Source organism: Salvia hispanica, chromosome 6 (assembly GCF_023119035.1).
Source record: "Salvia hispanica cultivar TCC Black 2014 chromosome 6, UniMelb_Shisp_WGS_1.0, whole genome shotgun sequence".
In the NCBI taxonomy this organism is placed as follows: Eukaryota; Viridiplantae; Streptophyta; class Magnoliopsida; order Lamiales; family Lamiaceae; genus Salvia; species Salvia hispanica.
The window spans coordinates 3,838,905-3,862,330 of NC_062970.1; the positions used below are offsets into that span (position 1 = coordinate 3,838,905).

At 35.8% G+C, this 23,426-nt stretch overlaps 2 protein-coding genes across 2 annotated transcripts; both read right to left on the minus strand.

The window, feature by feature from the left end:
* Positions 1–1,534: 1,534 nt before the first annotated feature.
* On the minus strand, positions 1,535–3,658 carry LOC125193752 (probable LRR receptor-like serine/threonine-protein kinase At3g47570; the record flags this gene model as incomplete). The annotated part of the gene is made up of 3 exons (XM_048091624.1): positions 1,535–2,046; positions 2,118–2,904; positions 2,936–3,658. Coding segments are annotated over 3 exons (1,854 nt in total), but the record flags the coding sequence as incomplete, so codon positions are not given.
* Positions 3,634–14,818, minus strand: LOC125192052 (LRR receptor-like serine/threonine-protein kinase RGI5). The gene is made up of 4 exons (XM_048089505.1): positions 14,722–14,818; positions 8,688–9,515; positions 5,900–6,043; positions 3,634–4,105 (listed from the first exon to the last, which is right to left on the minus strand). Exons 2-4 carry the CDS (start codon positions 9,349–9,351, stop codon positions 3,663–3,665), a joined length of 1,251 nt encoding a protein of 416 aa, XP_047945462.1. The 5' UTR covers positions 9,352–9,515; positions 14,722–14,818; the 3' UTR covers positions 3,634–3,662.
* Between the last annotated feature and the right edge of the window lie 8,608 nt (positions 14,819–23,426).

Genomic DNA, 23,426 nt, shown 5'->3' on the forward strand with positions numbered 1-23,426 from the left:
TCCTCCCCGACGAATCCGAGATAATTCTTGAACCGAAAGTAAAGTCCAAACACAATTTTACCCCTTTATTCAACCCCGGAAAAGGAAAAATAACACCGGAGGGGATACCGGGAGATACATGCTTCCTTTCCGGGTACAAAGGATCCCAAAAAAAACGATATTCCCCCCCAAAAAATAGGGGAAAAAAAAAAGGGTCGGAATGGCAAAACCTGCAACGATGTGACGAATGCATTCCTACACGGAGAGCTACCTAAGCCAATATTCATGGAACCACCACCGGGTTTCACAGGAGAGTTTGTAGATGGGGAAGTGTGCCAACTCAAGAAGACACTATACGGGTTGAAACAATCACCACGAGCATGGTTTGGGAGGTTTACCGAAGTGATGAAGAAGTACGAGTACGAACAGAGTAATTCAGATCATACTCAGTTGTTCAAGAAAAAAGGAGGGAAGATCACATGTCTGATTATGTATGTAGACGACATGATCATTACTGGAGATGATGAGGAGGAGATAGCCGAACTAAAGAAGAACTTATTCCATAAGTTTGAGATGAAGGATCTTGGTCTCCTCAAGTATTTCTTGGGGATAGAGGTATCGAAGAAGGGAATCTTTATAAATCAGAGGAAGTATATACTTGACTTGTTGGCCGAGATAGGGATGATCGATTGCAAGCCAGCAGATACTCCTATGGTACAAAATCATGGATTGCAGATAATAGAAGGAGCGAAGCCGACTGACAGGGGGATCAGAGGTTAGTCGGGAAACTTATCTATTTATCTCACACTAGGCCGGATATTGCATACGCAGTTGGAGTAGTGAGTCAGTTTATGCATGCAACGCAAGAAGAACATTGGTAAGCGGTTTTGAGAATCGTTCGGTATCTGAAAGGAACGGCGGAACATAGACTTATGTTTGAGAAGCATGGGCACATGGAGATACATGGTTTCACTGACTCTGACTGGAACCCAAATGATAGAAAATCGACTGTCGGGTATCTTACATTTGTAGGAGGAAACCTTGTAACGTGGAGAAGCAAGAAGCAGAAGGTGGTAGCACTTTCTAGCGCAGAGGCAGAGTGTAGAGGAATTAAAAGTGGACTGACAGAGATATTGTGTGGCTGCGAAGACTGATGACGGAATTGGACCTTCGACCTGCCCTTCCTTATAGATTGTTTTGTGACAACAAGACGACCATTAGTATCTCAGAAAATCCGGTGCAACATGATAGAACCAAGCATGTGGAGGTAGACAGACACCTCGTCAAGGAAAATATTGAAGCAAAAGTGGTGGAAATATCTTATGTCAAATCTGAAGATCAGTTGGTAGATATCTTGACAAAGGCAGTGAATTCGAAGTCATTCCAAGAAGTATTATGCAAGCTAAGTATCAGGAATCTCATTACTTAGCTTGAGGGGGATTGTTAGAAGAAATATCGCACCAAATCAGGAAGACTATATGCAATTGATATGAGAGAATATTGTACCTTATATAGAATAGCAATTTATTGTAAATTAGGTTTACCATATGTAGATTTTCTCTAGCCTATATATTCTTGTAACCTCTGATCATACGATTGAATAAAAATGAATAATTCCCCCCACTGATATGTTCTTTATATTCATATATTTCGATTTTTGAGAACACAGAGAATGTAATCTTTTGTAAAGTTATTATGAACCCATGCCACTGTAATATAGGCTTCATCCCAAAAATCGACGTTTGATTTTCTCCAGCTCCGGCAGAGCTTCTTTCATGCTAATCCTGTCACTAGAGATTTCTGCTGAGCATTTGAAAGCCAACTCAAATATAGATGCTGCAGATTCCAAAATTTTTTCGCCATCTTCTTCGTAGACATTCGCTACTAAGTTGGCATCTATAACTCGATATGTTGATTGTGGAACTGAACTTCTGATCCAACTCTGCAAGCTTTGATCTCCAACAAACATATCCTCACTTGGTCTTTTTCTTGTAAAGGTTTCCATTAACATCACACCATAGCTATACACATCACACCTTGTGGATACTAGGCCTCCTAAACCATATTCTGGAATGACAAAAACAATTTTCTGTTAAAAGACATGATTTTCTTGAAAGTATTTTATGCATAGAATTCACCTGGAGCAATGTAACCAAGTGTTGCAAGAGTGTTTGTCAGCACAACACTGCCCCCCTCGCATAAAAGTTTCGATATGCCAAAATCGCTAACATGAGCTACCATTTCATCATCTAGTAAGACATTACTAGGCTTCACATCACAATGAACAACCGGAGCCCCATAGCCATGATGAAGATATTCCAAAGCCGATGCAACATCAATCATTATGTTCATCCTTTGTATGAAATCCAAGAAACAGTTGTGCGAGTACAACCATCTCTCAAGGCTACCCTTAGGCACGTATTCAAGTACCAAAGCTTTGAATTCTTCGTTGGAGCAACTGCTTATGACTTTCGTCAGATTTCTGTGACGGATATTACGTAGAACCTCACATTCAACATCAAAGCTCCTGTAAGCAGCTTCATCAGCTTGCAGCTGAAACACCTTTACAGCAACGACATTTCCATCTCCAAGAATTCCTCTGTAAACAGAACCAAAGCTTCCCTTGCCTAGTAAATTGCTCTCATTGAACTCTTGAGTTGCTCGTGAGAGTTCATAATATGAAATTCTTTCAGGTATAACCACAGACAAAATTTCATCACTTCCAGTAGTTGCAACAACTCTCCTTCTATATCTGAGGAAAATAAACCCCAAACATAGAATTGTGGTAAGAGCAACAGCACCAGCAAGAATGAACATAGCGCGTCCTATCTTCTTCCCCTTTGATCTGCGTCCGGACACAACTTTACAAGGCTGGACATTGAACCTTGGAATTCCACATAATGCTACATTACCTTTAAAGGACTCCATTGTGAAGTTCACAAAAGGACCACCAGTGGGAATTGACATTAAAACTGTTGAGGTATCGAAGAGCCTGCAAAGATTTTGGTAATGAGCCAGAGAGGTTATTGAAGGACACATCCAGATTTTCCAAACCAAGCATGCTACCAATAGACACTGGGATGGAACCTTCAAGTCTGTTACGCGCCAAAGAAAGATCAACCAAATTTAGTAAGCTTCCAATAGTGCTTGGGATAGACCCTGACAGCTGGTTAAGGGATAGATTTATGTAGTTGGCTGCTGCTAACTTATCAACCTCTGGAGGTAAGAATCCAATCAATGAGTTCGCGGACAAGTCTAGTCTCAACAAATCCTTCAGGCTCCAGATGCCTAATGGTATGCTTGAAGTAAACATGTTAGAGTTCAGCAAAAGACGACGCAGGGATGTGACATTTCCTAAACATTGTGGAATCGAACCCGACAACTTATTTGAGCTCAAATCCAAATCAGACAAGCTGTGTAAACCACACAGATCATCTGTAATGGAGCCGCTCAAGGAATTGTTATCTAGAAACAAGCCTTGGAGATTGACCAAATGCTTCACAGTAGGTGGAATATTACCGGATAGGTAATTGCTGCCTAATGGAACTCTAATCAAGCTGGTCAAGTTGCCGATCTCATCAGGAATTCTGCCCTTCAATCCGCAGTAGGATGCAGAAAATTTTTCGAGGTGCGAAGATAAGTTCCCAATGGAAGACGGAAGAGCGCCACTAAAAAGATTACCACTAATAAACAAAAGTAGTCAGAAATCTGCAATTTGTCAATGAAGTAATGAAGCTGAGTTCTGAAGACGATGATCCAGTGATTAGATTGTTGTCTATAATATTAAGCCCTTTGATGAATGTTAGGCTTCCAAGAGAGTGAGGTACAGCGCCGGTAAATTTGTTAGCACTGAGGTCGAGATCCATGAGATAGGAGCAGTTAGAAATGGATTCAGGTATTCGTCCGCTTAAACTATTATCGCCAACATAAAGCACGTTAAGAAAGGGAATCCCGCTGCACAAATTGGTTGGAAGAGCACCCGACAAACCATTGCCAGAAAGTGCAAGAGATCTAAGAGTTGAAATGTTAAAAATCTCATATGGAATTGTACCACTCAGCATGTTCCCTTGCAGTGTAAGATGCTCCAACTGAATAATATGTTGGCCAATTTCTCTTGGTATAACATCTGTCAAAATAAAGTAAAAAATATATAGTTGATGAGTCTAAATGTTGGAGAACGCCTAGTCGGTTTGATTAAGGATTAAATTCTAATTATATCAAATTGTTGGGCTGTTTGGCCTATTAAATATTGCTACCTCTATCTTTAGAAATAAAAACTTTTAAAACGTTATAATTTGTACTCCCTCCGTTTCTTCATATTTGAGTCATTTTATCATTTTGGGACGTGTCTTTATAGTTGAGTCGTTCCCTTATATGGTAATTTTTTCCTCTTTCTTACTTTAATCTCTTTTACTTTATTCTCTCTACTTTATTCACTTTATATTTTATTCTCTTAACCTTTTCCTCTCTCTTACTTTTTTATCTATTTATTTAACAGATGCAACATTCATTTTTAAAACTCCGTGCCGAAAAGTTCCGCCTCGACTATGAAGAAACGGAGGGAATAGTAGTCCACAATTAATGGAGTGACGGATAGAAAAAAAATGATTGAAATATTTTTAATGAATAATGGGTCTCACTTTATTTGAAAAAAAATTTACCATAAAAAAATATTGTAAAATTTCTAATTTTAAGTGACGAACAAGTACAAAAATAATTTTTAATTACTTTTTAGTGGACGTATGTAGTACTCCCTCCGTCCCGCTTAAGATGACACGTTTTTCTTTTTAGTTTGTCCCAACTAATATGACACATTTCCTTTTTTGGTAACTTTCTCTCTCCAATTAATACACTCAACCACTTTTTCTCACTCCTATTAAAATATTCATCTTTCTTTATCTCTCTACTTTAATACTTACACCCACCTTCTCTCTCTCCAATTACACACTTTAACCAATAACTCCTAAAACCCCGTGCCGGCTAAGCAATGTGTCATCTTAGCCGGGACGGAGGGAGTAACAGATTTTCCCTAGATTTTCGGTCATAGACCAGTGGAGCTGGGTAGGGTCATAGCCAGGTGGGGTTGGTGACAAACGACCCACCATCAGCCCCAAATAATTATTGAATCGGCTTATGTTGGTCACTGATCCCATGTTGCCCACGCCTCGACGTCAATTATTAAAAAAGTTAATGCTATTACAATACTTTCTCCATCCTTCTAAAATAAATTTTTTTGAACAATGCGGGTTTAATGCACAATTGGTAAAATAAGAGAGAAAGATTGATAAAATAAGAGAAAAGAAGAGACAAAATGGTTTAAATAAAAGAAAGGAAGAGAAAAAGTTGTGGAAGTGATGTTAGTGGATTGTGGAGTCTACATCTTATAATATAAAAAGTTTCTATTTTTAAAGGATTTGATCCAAAATTAAATGGAAATAGTTTCTATTTTTATGAGACAAATGCATATTTATTATCTCCTCCCACTCTATAAGTTATGCTCCTAATCATCAATTCCTAAATCGTCATTAATAATACTTCCTCCGACCTTGAAAAGTACGTATAAATATTTAGTTCGACACGTATTTTTATGTATAATTAATAAAGTAAGAGAGAGATAAACGGTACTAGTTTAAGTAAGTGTTAGTGGAGAGTGAGTTTCACGTCAGTATAGTATAATCACATAAGTTATAAACAAAAAATAATTACGTTTAAGAATAATGTATTGTTCTATTAAAAAATTAGAAAGTTTATACTTTTTCAGAAACGAACTATTAAAAAAATAATTTTATACTCTTCAGAGACCATGAAGTAAAAAATACGGGAAAAAAAGGAGATAAGTAAATTATGATTAATATTCTTTTCATATCATTTCTGCCGATAAATTTGCAACTGAATAATCATACCCTTTTTGACTCCATACCTGTGAAATTGTTGTATCCCAGATCCAATGATTCTAACATTGTAAGATTCCCTATCTCTCTTGGAATGTTCCCGTAAAGATTAGTCCTCTCTAGGCTTAACACTTGCAACGATGATATATCGAAGATACTGAGGGGCAATGTGCCTGTAAGAAAATACACAGACTCGTAACTAAATAATTTTGAATAGAAAGACTAGTGGTGGAGGCCTGACTTTTATATCGAGGGGGCCAAATTATTATTAACAATTATGGTATATTTTTATTATCGATGACTCTAGAAAAAATTTGACTCTCATGGAGTTGTGAGAGATACATATGATGACAATTTGTCGATGTTTGAAATAATTAAAGAATGCAATTTCTTACTATCATTCTATCACAATATATATCCGTAGTCCGCCGTCCGCCATTAAGAGTACAGGTCACTTTTGCATATTCATTTTATAGAAATGATAATAAATAGTTAAAGTGGAGAAATAGTAAAGTAAGATAGAAAATAATGTAAAGAAGACTCTTATCAACATTTCTCCACTTTAACTATTTATAATCATTTTCATAAAACAAGTGCGCAAAAGTGACCGAAACTCCTAATGGCGGACGGAGGGAGTATATCTTTAATTTATATTGCTTATTCTCAAATTATTCATATCTCATTATCTATTTAGAGATGTCAAACGGGCCGACCCAACCTGGCCCAGGACCGCTCTGGGCGGGCCCAGACCCGGTCCACCAATGAAATGGAACGGGCTTGGGCTGGGTTTAGAAGGTTAAATGGGCTCTAATTGGGCCTTTTTTACAAATCCAGACCCACTCAAAGCCCAGCCTAGGCCCGGCCCAACCCAGCCTGGCCCGGCCCACTTACCAACTGGGTCCGAGCTTAGTCTGAGCCCATTGTATATACCAAAACTCAGGCCCGGCCCGGACCACTCCAGACATGGCCTAGGGCGAGCCTTAATGTCACCGGCCTCACTAGGCCCAGGTCGGGCAGGGGCGGCTGGCCCGGCCCACTTGACACTTCTATATCTATCTCTATCTCAGCTATGTACTATTCAAGTTAGAATTATTTCAATAGTAGTTGACATTAAAACTATGCAACAATTATTAACGGTAATTTAGACCCCAAGTATTAAAATCATGTATCAGCCACTACCCTTATGACACTATGTAGATCCGCTTCTGGAAAGAACTACTCCATCTATTTCACAAGAGTATGCACTCTTTTTTTTAGTCCATCCCACAAAAGCATGCACTTTCTAATTTTGAAAGTTTTTCTCCTTCTATTGAAGTAGATTCATTCTTCACTAACAATACTTTAATTACTTATGTCTTTCTCTCTCTTTTTCTTTACCAATTATAAAATTCGTGTCTAACAAAAAGTGCATGCTCAGTGTGACACGGAAGGAGTATATTATTAGTACCGGAACAATGCTATAATATCACTTGCCGTCTTTATTCTTTAAAACTATCTTCATATATATATGAACTTTTATATTTCTAAAATAACTTTTTTTACTTTATTAACCTAACTTTTGTTCTTTACTTTATTAACCAAAATACCTTTCAACCCTTAGGGGCTACTTTGGTAAAATTCTTTACTTTTTGTATCATCTCCTTTCTCTAAATAATCTAAAAATACTCCTTTCGAACCTAATAAATATGTCATTTTAATTTTACTATTTTTTTAAGTGGATCTTATATTCATCGAAATAATTATACTCAAAATTATATATTACTCCATTCACTTTCTTTCAAAAAGTAGGTACTAATACTAACTTTATTTATTTAGTACAAATAAAAGTAGGACTGATATTTTATTAACTTTTTCATCCATTTTCTTTCACAAAGTTAAACGATTTCTTAAAATTTGCACCAATCAAATATGAGACATTTAATTGGGACCAAAGGGAGTAATTACTTTCTCCGGTCCCCAGAAATGTACATATTTAATTGGTGCGTGTTTTAAGAAATTGTGACTTTGTGAAATAAGGTGAGTAAAAAAGTTAGTGGAGTGTGAATCCTACTTTTATATACTTCTAAGTTTACTCCTTTTGTTTCCTAAAAATAGAAATTCTTTCTTTTTTGGTCTGTTTCTTAAAAATAGTTTAAACATTCCCCTTTAGGAAATAGACCCCACAATCCACTAACACTAATTCCATCATTTTTTCTCTTCTTCTCTCTTACTTACCCCTTTTTTTCTCTTAATGTCTCTTCCTTTACAGATTTTGTATTAAACATATGTTGATTCCAAAATTCCTATTTTTAGAAAACGGGTGGAATATAATAACTGTGAATAGAATGAATTAGTAGAATGCGATATCTACTTACTGAAAACAATAAAAGTGAAATTAGATATTTATTAAGAACCATTCACATGATACTTAAAATGATTCTATTAATAAAAACAGAGGGAATATATTTTATATTAAATTAATAATTTGGATAAATATATTATGTATTTTATATTATCCTCTTCACTATTTATGAGTTGTGAAAAAAGCCTTTATATATTTATAAAAATAATTCAGCCAAGTAAATAGATACATATGGTAGGGACAGAAGCATATGAGAGAGATGCAAATTAGAGAATCATATAATATTTATTATTCAATTTAAAAATTAAAGAAGAGAGAGGAGAGAGGAAATATACAACAAAGAAATTTGTTATTTTGGTCAAAAAATGTTAAATGTGGATGTGTGATGATATTTTAAAACAATAGCAATTGCAAATGGTATTATAGCAAAGTTGAAAGAGAAAATATAAAATGTTTGTAAAGAAAGTGGAGCATACCACTTAGATGGTTTTCCGAGAGATCCAGAAATTGTAGCGCTCTCAAGTCGCCAACGGCTGCGGGTATCTGTCCCCTAAAAGAGTTGGAACTCAACGACAGCAACTCAAGTTGTGAACACCGTGACAGATTTGATGGAATTTGGCCGCTCAATCGATTTCCACGAAGGTGAAGCTTCTCAATCGACGGAAGATTAGCGCAAAGTTCATTTGGTATTCTGCCACTCAACATATTCACTGAGAAAGCTAAAACTCGTAGCGTTGATATGTTGAACAAAGCAGGTGGTATAGAGCCTGACAGATAATTATATTGAATGCTCAGATGCTGCAGTCTTTGCATTCCACCCAACTCTTGTGGGATTTTTCCTTGAAGGGAATTGGTTGAAAAATCAAGGTAATACAGATTTGTCAAGTTGGAGATGGATATTGGAATAGAACCTATGAAAGTGTTGTTTCTCAGAGAGAGATACTCGAGCTTAGGTAACAAAGACAGCCATGATGGGATCTCTCCCTTCATACCGTTGGACCAAAGAGAGAGATATTTCAACCGGCGCAAGCTAGACAACTCGTGAGGCAAAGTGCCGCTGAAATAGTTGCTCCTGAGGTCGAGAGACCTGAGGAAGGAGAGGTTTCCTAGCTGTGGTGGAATGCTTCCGTAGATTCCCATGTTGGAGATGTTTAACGCGGTGACTCTGTGGTGGCGCGTACTGCACGTAACACCAATCCAACTACAAACGGAGGTCGAACTGCTCCAATTTTTTGTGATGGTGAGATCAGGGTCTAGGGTGATTTCAGCTTTTAGTCTGAGAAGAGAAGATTCATCAGTGGTAATAAAAGATTATGAAGCAAGCCATGAAAAATGAAAGCAAAGAAGACTTAAGCTGAGAAAGGAAATATTTTCACTGTTTCATTCAATAAAAATCAGCTGCTGTCAAACTCTATGCATATATATATGCAGGGTTCAGCACCTAAGATAATAAACCCTAAAGGCATCTAATAACTGATTACACAAAAATACAAATCAAGCTGCTCCTGCAACAACTTGTTTCCAGCTGCGTTTGTGGTCCACACCACCAGTTGGCACGTTCTTATCTATAGTAGCTGCATCCTTCTTCTTACACACGTTCTCCACACTCTTTGTAAGACTTGTTTCACTTTCATTCGTTGCACAAGATGATGTGGATCGAGTTGCCACATCTTCATCCGTGAGCTGGCATGAGTCTTTCTCACAACCACTGTTAACACGCCCCCTCAATCCTAGCTTAGATTGCTCGACCACTCCAAGTTTTTCTCGCAATCTGATGAAGGATTGGTGACTTAAAGGTTTCGTCAAGATGTCGGCTATTTGACCTGAAGTAGGCACATGCCTGAGCTCCAACTCATTTGCCAAAACCTTGTCCCTCACAAAGTGAACATCCAGTTCAATGTGTTTAGTTCTTGAATGAAGAACCGGATTCGAGGCTAGTGCTATTGCACTCAAATTGTCAACCCAAACAACAGAACTTCCATTCTTCTTTACCTTCAGCTCACCAAGAAGTGAATGCAACCAACTGATTTCTGCTGCCACATGCGCCAAACTGCGATACTCTGCTTCTGTGCTAGAACGAGCTACTACTGTCTGTTTCTTCACACTCCAAGAGATCAGATTCTCACCGAAATAAGTGCAATAACCACTTGTTGATCGCCTATCATCTAAGTCCGAAGCCCAATCAGAATCACAAAATGCTGTAATGCTTCTTCCACTTCCACCTCTTATGTGAATCCCATGATTCAAAGTCCCTGACAAATATCTGAGGATCCTTTTCACTGCTTTCCAATGAGAGTCCAGAGGTTGAGCCATATACTGGCTCACTTTGTTAACAGCAAAATTGATGTCCGGTCTTGTGATTGCTACATATTGCAGTGCACCAACGGTGCTCCTAAAAAGCTTAGCATCTTCGAAGAGATTCCCAACTGATTTTCTTAAATCACAGTTAGAAACCATGGGTGTAGGACACCCCTTTGCTCCTAACATGTTCACTCTCTTTAAAAGATCTTGAACATAGGTGGATTGACTAAGATGCAGGCCATCTTTAGTTCTTAAAACCTCCACACCAAGAAATAGATTCACCTCCCCTAGATCTTTCAAAGAGAAAGGAGAGTGAAGTTGAGAAATAACAGTCCGAATAGAAGATGGAACATTACCAGTTATGAGCATATCATCAACGTAAAGTAGAAGATAAATTACTTCAGTGCCAATGTGCCTGATGAACAAAGAAGCATCAGCCTTTGACTGAGTGAATCCAAGAGAAAGTAAAACAGAGTGGATGGTAAAAAACCAAGCTCGAGAAGCTTGTTTTAAACCATATATTGCTTTGTTCAGTTTACAAACAAGATGAGGCCCTCCTTGCTCAAAACCAATGGGCTGCTTCATGTAAATTTCCTCTTTCAAAGTGCCATGTAGGAAAGCATTGTTAACATCCAAATGAGATATTGACCATCCGTTGGAGACAACAATAGAGAGAATAAGTCTGATTGTGGAAGGTTTCACTACAGGACTGAAAGTCTCAGAATAATCAAAGCCCGGCTGTTGGGTAAAGCCTTGGGCAACCAGCCTGGCCTTGTGTCTAGCAATGCTTCCATCAAGAAATTTTTTAAGTTTGAAGACCCATGTACAACCTATAAGGTTTTTTCCGGGTGGTAAAGTGGTAAGAATCCAGGTATGATTTTTAAGGAGAGCTAAAAACTCCGAGAGCATGGCAGCTTTCCAAATAGGAATCAAAAGAGCAAGGAGAGCAGATTTTGGAATTAGATCAGGTGACAATTTGATGGTGTAGATTTTAGGTTTGAAGACTCCTGCTTTTGATCGAGTAATCATGTGGTGTGTGTGAGGAGAGGGAGGTGGTGGTGGTGGTGGTGGTGAACTTGTGGGGTCAGTAGGTGACTAAGGTGAGGAGTGATCAGTGAGTATGGGGGAAGCTGGAACATCAACTGAGGCATGCGAATGTGAGTTATCTGAGGTAGGGGAATTGTTAGGATTGGATGTTTCTGAGGTAGGAATGACAGGTGAAAGAGGTGGAACAGGAGAGACAACTGAGGAAAATGGTGTTAAAAAGCTACCATGAAAAGAGGCATCAGCTGAGATAGTAGGAACATTGCCTGATGATGACTTATTTTTGAATGGAAAAGAAAGTTCATCAAAAGTTATGTCTCTTGTGATGATGGTTTTACCTCCGGGAAGTAGAGCTTTATAACCTTTATAGGAAGGGCTATATCCGAGAAAAGTTGCTCCAACAGACCTGAATTCCATTTTAATCTTGTTATATGGTCTGAGAAAAGGATAGCAAAGACAGCCAAAGGTTCTGAGAGCAGCGTAGTTCGGCTTCGATTTATGAAGTTTCTCAAATGGTGATAGGTTTCCAATGGTTCTGGAAGGCATGAGATTAATAAGATATGTAGCAGTAAGAAATGAATCATCCCAAAAGATGTGAGGCAGCCCAGCATGAGCAAGAAGGGATAAGCCTGTTTCAACTATGTGCCTGTGTTTTCTTTCCGCCAATCCATTTTGTTGTGGAGTGTAGGGACATGACACTCTATGAAGTATACCGGATTCTTTGAGAAAATCAGATAATGCTTGGAATTCACCTCCCCCATCTGATTGAAAAATTTTAATCTTGCAAGAGAATTGGTTTTCAACCAGCAACTTGAATTGTTTAAAAACAGATTGCACATCACTTTTATACTTCAAGAGATATATCCAGGTGAATCGACTATATTGATCAATGAAAGACACATAATAGCTGAAATTATTTCTTGAAGAGATTGGTGATGGCCCCCAAAGATCACTATGGATTATTTGTAGAGGAGACGTGCATTCTGAATTTGATAAAGTATAAGGTAATCTATGAGATTTTGATATGCTACAAGAATGGCACGGAAAATTTGTTTTCATTGACTGAAGTGGAATATTACATCCATCAAGAGCATTTTTAACAACATCATAGGAAGGATGTCCTAATCTATTGTGCCAAATGGCTACATCAGTGCATAAACTAGAGCTGAAAACAAGTGAATCTGTCAAGAGAGATGTGTTGACTGTGGGATTCTTGACTTGATTGAAAGAAGAAGTGGATGCAGTGCCTCTCTTGATTTTTGGCTGACTAACAAGAAAATGATAAAGTCCATCATCAAGAGTTCCCTGGAGCACGATTTCCTTGGATTGTCGGTCCTTGACAAAACAAGAGAAGGGATGAAACTCAAAGAAAACAGAGTTATCTCTAGCAAATTGAGAGACACTAATGAGATTTTTGGTTATGTTAGGCACATGTAGAAGGTTTTTTAGAAGGAGTTTTTTGCTAGAGAGAGAACCTCTATCAGACAGAAGATGTGTTTCTCCAATATGAGCAATATTCATTTTATGACCATCACCAAGAGCAAGTTTCTTACCTCCTGTGTACTCTGACCCAAGAGTGAGGTTGCTCAGATCATTTGTAACATGATTTGTTGCTCCTGAATCCGGATACCAAGCTGTGGTGTTGGAGGAGTCATAGCTATACTCTGAAGGACATGCCACTAAAGGAGAGGATCCCATAGGATTTGGTCTTGACTGCACTAGGTGTGCTGATGGGTGTTGTGGTGGCTGATATTGCTGCTGTTGCTGTCCACGGAAGGTTGAAGAGGATCCATTTGGCTCATATCTATACCAACATTTGTCTGCCCCATGCCCAGGTTTCTGGCACAGTTGGCATATTAGCTTTGAGTTGTTGTTATAGTTCCTGCCTCCTCTTCCTCCACGACCACTTCTTCCTCTCCCACCTCTGCTGGAATGGGATGAAAAGTGTGAGTTCCCATTTCGTTGCCCAGATTGTTGAGCCAAGTTGAGAGAAGGTTGTGTTCCTTCAGCACTTCCTGCACTATCAACTGAATCCATTTTCAGCCTTGTCTCAAAAGTCAAAAGTAGTACAGCAACTTCTTGCACTGTCCATGGCTCACGCCTTGATGAGATTGCCACCATTACTGAGTTATACTCTTGTGAAAGCCCACCAAGAATATAGAGTATCTGGTCTCGTTCTGTGACTGCACAATCTGCAGATCCTAAGAAATCACAATAAGATTTCATTTTGTTGAGATACTCTTGCATCCCAAGATTTTCTTTCTTGGTGTTTTGAAGCTGCGATCTAATCTGCATTATCTTAGCCAAGGATTGACTAGCATAGTTGGTAATTAGAGTCTTCCAGATATCTTTGGTAGTCTTGAGCCCGACGACTTGAATCAGGGCACTTTCTGAAAGAGATGACAACAACCATGCTCTCAGCCGCTGATCTTGACGACGGCTTGCGAGCATCTCGGCAGTAAGGGAGTCGGCTGAAGAGAGTGCTGGCGGCAGAGGAGTTTCCCCCGTGAGATAGCCTTCCAGGCCGTAGCCCCACACAGTTGCTTCGATTTGCTGTTGCCATATAAGAAAGTTGGAGTCCGTGAGTTTCACAGAGATAGGCAAATTACTTGGCAGAGATGGAATGGATAGAAAAGAGGAATCAGCACTAGCGTTTGATTCATTGGAATCCGCCATGCCTTAAAATGGAATGAAAGAGTAAAGCAAGAGGCAAAAGAGCCAGGATTAAAATCCTGCTCTGATACCATAAAAGATTATGAAGCAAGCCATGAAAAATGAAAGCAAAGAAGACTTAAGCTGAGAAAGGAAATATTTTCACTGTTTCATTCAATAAAAATCAGCTGCTGTCAAACTCTATGCATATATATATGCAGGGGTTCAGCACCTAAGATAATAAACCCTAAAGGCATCTAATAACTGATTACACAAAAATACAAATCAAGCTGCTCCTGCAACAACTTGTTTTCAGCTGCGTTTGTGGTCCACACCACCAGTTGGCACGTTCTTATCTATAGTAGCTGCATCCTTCTTCTTACACACGTTCTCCACACTCTTTGTAAGACTTGTTTCACTTTCATTCGTTGCACAAGATGATGTGGATCGAGTTGCCACATCTTCATCCGTGAGCTGGCATGAGTCTTTCTCACAACCACTGTTAACAGGTAAGGTTGGTGAATGTTTTGGCAGCGCAAGAGTTTTGGGATTGGGAGGTTATAACTAATATTACTATTAAGGCTATAATTTGAAAAACTTGATCGGAAGTTTTCTCCATGGATACTGATATGGATTGGGGAAACATGCTAGGCTGCTAACAATAAATACTAGTAGTACCTTGGGGAAACACATGAGTTTTAACACGTACTCCCTTCGTCCAAAAAAAATAGAGCAATTTGTGTATGACACGAGTTTTAATGTAGAATTGGTAAAGTAAGATAGAAGAGAAAAAAGTAAGAGAAAAGTAGTGTTAGTGGAATGATGTATTAAGGTTATTATTTGTTGAAAATTTTCTATAAATGAATGTGCTCTATTTTTTGTGGACGGCCAAAAATGGTTATTATACTTTATTTTTTGTGGACGGGGGGAGTATTTGGTAAGTAAAAGAGAGATAGAAAGAAAAAATTATTAAAGTATTGTTAATGGATAGTCTCACTTCATTAGCTAGAACAAAATTCCTAAAATAGAATGTTTCTATTTTTAAGGATAGACCAAAATGAAAATAATTTCTATATTTAAATAATGAAAGAATGTACTCTCTTTGTTCCTAAAAAGTATGAACATTTAGTTTGGCACGATTTTTAATGTATAACACGCAAAAAAAGAGAAAGAGACATATAAATGATGGTGTAAGTAGTGTTAGTGGCGCGAGTGAGTAGGTAGTGTAAAGGTATAAATTGTAAAAAAATGATGTGTAAAGATAATGTATTGTTTAACTGTTCTAAAATTAGAAAATTTATACTTTTCAAGGATAGACTAATAAAAAAATAGTTTATATTTTTTAAAGACGGGCAAATAAAAAAAATAGTTCCTTACTATTCAAAGATGGACTTTGTAGTATAACCATGTTTTTAATGCATAATTATGACTGAATAACATTTATTGGATTTAAACAAACTTCATCACATATTCATTGTGAATTATATTGAAGTTAATAAAGTTGTTGTGAATATTGAAATTAATAAAGTAGTTGTGAAGAAAGTAGTTGTGAAAAGGACAAATTGTTATAAAAAATTAGAAATTTTGTCAAATCTAGTCGAAAACCATAAAGTCATGTTTATTTGTCAAAATTTTATTTAAAAAAATAATTGATTCTTAATTTTTAGAATTTTAAAAATAATTTGATTGTTTAATTTTTAGAATTTTAAAACTAATTTGATTGTTTAATTTTTAGAATTTAGTGTTTGGTTTGATTTCAATCAAACTAGTAAATTAATCTGAATTCTGAAAATTAGGCATTAGGAGTCTCGGTTTACTACTTTAGTCTATCTGTCATTAGGGGTCTCAGTTCACTTACTATAAATAGTAGACACACCTTATTTTCCACTACCTTATTCCACTCACATTCTATTATAAAACTAAGTATATAAAAATGGGTCTCACATTCCACTATTTCTACTCATCCAATTTTCATTACATCTCTTAAAACTCATTCCGAACTCAAATGAGACTCCTAATGACGGTCGGAGGGAGTAGTATAATTTTCCACAATTCTGATTCCCATATTTTTTTAGGTGTTTTTTTCTTCTTAGTTTTAGGATTCTTACACATTTAAGCATTTAATGGAGAATGTAGGACTCATTTTTATATATTAATTAAGTCAGAATCATAATATTAAAATTATTGGGTATAATATTATTATTATTATTAGTAATAGTATTAGTACTAATTAAGCCAGTATTTTATACTCCATCCGCCTACGAAAAATAGTTTCATTTGCCATTTTGCGATGTCCACGAAAAATAGTCTCATTTTTAAAGACAAAAGTTTATCTCTCACATTTTTTCCACTTTTTATTTCTCTCTCATACTTTACCCACTTTTTCTCCACATTTTCTCTTACTTTACCTAATTTTTCTCTTCATCTCTCTTACTTTACCAATTTCACATTAAACTCGTGTCGTCCATAAATAAAACTATTTTTTATGGACGGAGGGAGTAGAAAATTTAAATATCTAATAATATTCCAAACATTAGAAAGTAAAATTGGTAGGATAAGTGATATAATTTTCCATGTCAACTTTACTTTTTCCTTCAAACTCGCATGGCATGAGTATAATCTAATATTGATACATTGGATCATTACTAAACGGTTAACACATGCTACTTCCTTTGTCCCTGAAAAGTATGAACTCTTTTCTTTTTAAACCATTCCTAAAAAGTATGAACATTCTAATTTTAAAAACTATTTTCTTTATAATAAGGTGAGACTCATTCTCCACTAACAATGTTTTAGAAAACTTTTTTTCTCTCTCTTATTTTACCAATTATTCGTGTAAAACCAAATGTTTATACTTTTGGACGGAGAGAGTACTGTGAAAGAAATGAATAACTTTTTGTAGACATATCATATGAATAAAATCAAACTATTTTCTTTTTTAAATTAGAAAATAGTAATCACTCTTTCCCACAAGAATATGCACTCTTTTCTTTTTAGTTCGTCCCATAATAATATGCATTTTTTAATTTTGAAAACTCTTTTTCTCTCTATTGGGGTGAGACTCATTTTCCACTTACAATACTTTAATTACTTTTCTCTCCATCTCTCTCTTACTTTATCATTTTTCCATTAAAACCCATACCGATTCCAAAGTGCATTCTCTAGAGGCGGAAGGAATACAACTTAAAATATATACTCCCTCCGTCTCAGTTTAAGAGTCACATTTTGTCATTTAAGTTCGTCCCAGTTTAAGAATCACATTTAGAATATACCATATTTGGGCATAAAAATTTTACCTCATTATTCTTCTAATTTACACTCAAATATCATTACTTTCATAAAAACAAAACAAAACAAAATTCTAAACATACAAAAAGTTAAAAGGGTCTCACTTTCCATTACCTTGCTTCAGTTATTACATACTCCAACAACCACTATCTCACTTCATTTAAAACACTCCACCAATTTCTTAAAACTAGTACCATAACTAAATCTTACTCTTAAACTGATACGGAGGGGAGGGAGTACTACTTAATTCGTAAATGATCAAGACCGGCACAAAGCAAAGCAAAGCAATGGAAGACTTTATAAGTCTTGTTTGATTATTCCAATAAGTGTTGTTTGATGGAAGACTTAACAAGTCTTGTTTGAAGACTTAATACTGATTGTTGACTTGCCTAGTCCGAATAAATTAGAATTGAATTAAATATGTGTCCCGAAGAGCAGCACAACGGTGGTATTTCAAAACAAAATATTAAATAAGTAAGTAGATTTTTATATATAAAATTCAAATGGTCCCCAACCGAATTTAATTTCTACGTTCAACTTGTCCTCTTGAAGAACATGACTATTCCAAGATAAGCGATTTATATATTTTTTGGGAACGTCCCAAAATAAGTGAGTCATATTTTGTTTTAGTATTTTCTCTATTATTTTTTCTTTCTACTTTATTAACTTTTTTATTTTATTTATTTTTCACTTTACTAACAAAATCTCATTTTCTTAAATTTTGTGTCGAAGAGTTTGTACTCCATTTATTTTGGGATTTATTTTGGGATGGAGGGAGTAGTATATGTCTCATTTACTAATTGGTCATTGTAGGGGTATAGGGTGGACAATCAATCGGTTAAGAATTTGAAAATGGATACGGACAACAAGAGAAATGAAGAGGAAAAAGGATATGTATAGTATAGTAGGTGGAGAGTCTTGTCTCATATCCTAACGGCAAACTGGCAAATGAAAAGAATAAAAAAAAAAAAGATAAATAGTACTCCCTCCGTCCCAGAGAAGTTGACACACTTTCCTTTTTAGTTTGTCCCACAAAAGATGTCACATTTCTCTTTTTGGAAAAAGTTCTCTCTCATATGAATATAAAAATTATATTTTCTCTCTCCATTTAACACACAAAACAAAACCTCCTAAAATTCCGTGCCATTTTCAAAGTATGCCAACTTCTCTGGGACGGAGGGAGTATCACTTTATACGTCAAATTATAAGAAATATAATACTTTCATTTTTTATTCCCAAATATTTCCCGATAGGGGGAGTGTTATATTGCTAACTCATAACTTAATTGTTAACTACAACTAAATAATAGCCATTAGATATTCAAATTAAGGGCTTAGATCATCAATCCCTAAATGTCAATACGATCAACGAAAAACGTCAATAAGGTCATAGGATTAATTCCAAAAAATATCAATAGGGGTATTAATGTCAATTAACTACATGTTTAGTTATAACTAACTTTTAAGAGAAATCCCAAAACTTTAAATTCGTATAACATATATCAAATTAAAGATAATTTCATAAGGATTCCAACGATATCCTACATGCATATGTTCCGACGTCAAAATTTTAAAAAAAAATCGAAAATTTTTAAATTTTTCGTACAACAAAAATGTCATCATGCTATATAAATTATGTCAATATAATACATGTAGAATGTCAATATAATACATGTAGAATGTCAATATAAACAATGAGTTAACATTTTTAAAGCATTGTGTTGACATTCTCAAAGCATTGTGTTGATATTTTCGAAACATTATATTGACATTTTTATCCAAAACCCTAATTTGGAGTTTTTTTTTTTTTATCTTTTTTTATTTTATTAATAAAAACGAAAATTACACGTGACAAATTGTAGACCACACATTTTCTAAAATCCTATGGCCTTAAATTAGTTGTAGTTAGCAATTAAATGATTAGTTAGCAATTGATCACTCCACTTTCCCGATGTTATACAGTGTACTAGTATTGAAATTTTTAGTCACGTGGAAATAAATGGCGTTTAATACTTATAATATATTTACACACGTTTATACTTCTCTCAAGGCATTTTCGATCATTTATACTAATAAAACTTATTTTAGTGCATGTCATATCAAATACTTCCTCTTTTCTAAGGTAGTTGTCATTTTCAGATTGTACAAAGTAGTTGAGTTATTTTCTTTTTGGACAAAAAGTTTATCTTCTAAATATCATCCTTCATTCGTTCCATTAAGTATGAAACGTTTGTTTTTCGGCACAGATTCTATGTAGTGTTGTTTTGTGAGTTAATTAAGAGAGAATAAAGCAAGAAAGGGGAAAAGCAGAGATGATGATATTTTCATTTTAAAAACGTTTCATTTTTAATAAAACAACCTAAACAGAAAAATATTTCAATTTTAATGGGACAGGGGAGTACTACTCTCTCTTAATCTCCGTTACTTTATCTTCTCTCTTAATTTACTCTCTCTACTTTAAAACTTACCATATCAATTTCTTAAATCTACCGTCCAAAAGAAATGCCCCAACTACCTTGGGATGGGAGAATAGTAATTTTACTCCAACTATTTACATTTAACTTAAATTTAAAAGAATAGTCTCTGTACCACCCATGTCCAAAAAAAAAAAAAATAGATTAGTTTTATCATTTTTGGTCATCCACCAAAGTTAGACAAATTTCTAATAATGCAGACTCAACAATCCTAGCACTACTTCTCTCTTACTTTTTTTTTTTTCTTATTTCTCTTATTTTACCAATTGCACATTAAATCTGTGTCATAAAGTTTTGTGGACAACGGTAGTATACATTATTTTTGGTCGTCCCATAATAGATATCACACTTTCCTTTTTAATTTGTCCCATAAAAGATGTCACATTTCATCTTTTGGAAAAAGTTTCCTTTCATATCAATTATAAAATTATATTTTTTCTCACCACTAAACATAAAAATAACATATCATAAAATCCCGTGACATGTCCTAAGTGTGACATCTACTATGGAAGAGAGGAAGTATATTTTACTCAAAAACCAATGAGATTAATTTGGAAGTATTATTAAAGCTAATTTTAGGTTTGAGCACAATTAATAAAATTACTATCCAAAACATGGATGCAAGATATTTTTCACAAAAAAAATAACTCGATTGTTTTTGTTTTTGCTAATTCATGATTTTTTTTGTTTATTTTATACAACTATTATACATAAAAAATTCCATGTTTAATAATACTTCATTAATGAACTTGTTTCAAAATTTATGTATAATTAGTAATATTAAATATATACATATCTCAAATTTTCATACTCCCTCCGTCCCACAAAAGATGTCACACTTTCCTTTTTAGTTTGTCCACAAAAGATGTCACATTTCCCTTTTTGGAAAAAGTTCTCTCTCACATGAATATAAAAAATATATTTTCTCTCTCCATTTAACACACAAAACAAAACCTCCTAAAATCTCGTGTCATCCCACAAGTGTGACATCTTTTATGGGACGAAGGGAGTATCATTTAATTATTTTTATCTCATTACTCATCTCCCTTGCATCCTTATTATTCCGCAACTTTCGACTACGCCGGCATAAAAAATACCCGATAATTGCTACCAATAAATTGGACCTCTAACGTCAAATCCTGCGTCTGCCACTAGATGCAAGATATATTTCACGAAAAAAATTCGATAATTAGAGTAATAAATCTTTAGGACACTATTACTCCTTTTCGTCCGTGAAATGTTGTCCAGTTTTGTCATTTTGGTTCGTCTGTGAAAAGTTTTCCATTTTGTTTTTTTTTTCTATTTTTGGTAAATGAACCTCATTTTGGTTCGGCCGTGAAAAGTTGTCCACTTTACACTCATATTCTATTATAAAACTAATAGTACTATAAATATGGGATCCTCGTTCCACTAACATTTTAAACTCAATTTTTCACATTTCTTAAAACCCACACATTTCTTACAACCTGTATCAAGTTAAACTTGAAAATATTTCATGGACTAAGGTAGTACTAAAATTGACATACTTAAAAATGGAGAGAAAGTTGGGTTATTTTTGACAAATAGAGAAGTAGGATAGGTGCATAATGTGAGAGAGAATAATTTTCTTTTCTTGAATTACAAAATTTCAGTATTTCGACTGGCGAATACATCATTGAATCATATCCTCTCCGTTCCATAAAAGATGTATTTTACTTTTTTTTTGTCTTCCTAACATATAAAATAAAATCTCCTAAAATCTTGTGCTGTCCCACAAGTGTGACATCTTTTGTAGGACAGATGGATTAGTTATTTAATTGACATTTAGGGAAATGAGTTTGATATGTGTTCCCAACCGACTGCACCACCTCCGGCAGCATGGTGACTATTGCCTCAATATCATCTCCACCGCTGTTGACCAAAATCACCATATTCTCAAGGACGGCATCGTGTACCGGCACGGCTGGCCCCACCCGTAATCCACCTTGGCTGTGATGTGAAAGAGGAATGAGAAGACGTATATAGAATTGGTGTGAATTTTAGGTTGAAATCCTTTAATACAAATAATGTCGAGAATCAAACTAAGTTCTAGTTTATCACGTTTATTTTATGCATTGTTTGAAAATGAAAGATGACCTAATTTCGATCCATTCAGGTACATGGCTCGTAAATAAAGGGTATGGCTTGAGCGAGAAGGCCGAATGAGGGCTCACAGGATGTGAAAGAGGAAGCACATTAAAACTCATCCCATCCCCAAATGACCTATTTTTATGAGTTGGAGAGAGTATTAATTTCATAATAAAATATAAATAAAAGTAGTTAGTGGAATGTGGGATTTTACATATATTATCTTAAACGACTAGTGTAACTAGAAAAACTCCTAGGGTAGCAATAAATACGACGACTACTACCAAAACGGACTCAAAGAAATGAACGAAGGCTAGGGTTTCATTTAAAGAGTGTTGACCAAAAGATTAGAAAGAACTATCAGAGCATTTAAAACAACAACTTAACCTAGAAGCTTGAATAAGGAAAAGGAAGGTATAATAAATGACGTTCAAAAATCTCAAGAGTATGACATAGTTTCCAAGATAAAATCCACAAGATAGTCTAAGGCCTCTAAACCGAAAGGAGAGTGCAAAATATTCAAAATAAACATAAGTGTATCAAAACTCAGCGGAAAGCGACCAAGAGAAAGAATAGCTATGTATGGAGACACAACTACGCTTGAAGTTGAAAACAACCATCTTAATTAATTATCATGCTCAACACCCGCCACCGCTCGTCATCGTTCAACCTGCACATAAGGAAAACACATGCAGGGCTGAGTATTTTGAAATACTCGGTGAGCTCATTGCCAAAACATTTTATAAGTTATGCCACCCTTACCAAGTGAACTCGAGTTTTAAGCAGTTATAAGAAAATATCACGAGTATCACAAAATATATTTTCCATAGACTGACCAGTCAAAATAACTCCCCATTTTTCCTCAACAAATTCCACAATCACAATCCTTCCATGGTGCGACGAAAGTGTGGCCACACTTTTCGCCCACGAGACCGGCCGACTAGCAAGGACGGCTCCCGATCCCCTCGTGTACACAAGCCTGGTAGGGTTTGCGGCCCATACTCAGACCCGAATTCGTTAAACATATCCATAGCCCTATAGCCCAATGGAGCGAACTCTCAAACTGGGCATCAGGCGCACAATATCACAACAAAACAGACATAGGCATGACATAACAGTTAAACCACCCTTATTTCTCCACATTCATAGATTTGCACATAAAAGAGTTTAAGAGTAAAGCCCACCTCGACTGCTTAGGTTTCAAGTATGTTCTTTCCTTTGTTATCCGGCTTCGCAACTGAGGTTTCACCTTTTCAATCACATAGGCACATATCACAAATCAGATTCAAAACAAATTCCTAATTCATGCATGTCCCAACGCTTTTTCCCTTTTTCCCATCGATTCATCTTG

Bases quoted from the DNA above. Each gene is read 5' to 3' on its own strand.
- LOC125192052 (XM_048089505.1), bottom strand. From the start codon at position 9,351: ATGGGAATCTACGGAAGCATTCCACCACAGCTAGGAAACCTCTCCTTC. The intron at 6,044-8,687 runs GTATGCTCCACT...ATTTTCTTACAG, and splicing joins CTCGGAAAACCATCTAAGTG to GCACATTGCCCCTCAGTATC. The intron at 4,106-5,899 runs GTATGGAGTCAA...TTATTTTGACAG, and splicing joins GGGATACAACAATTTCACAG to ATGTTATACCAAGAGAAATT.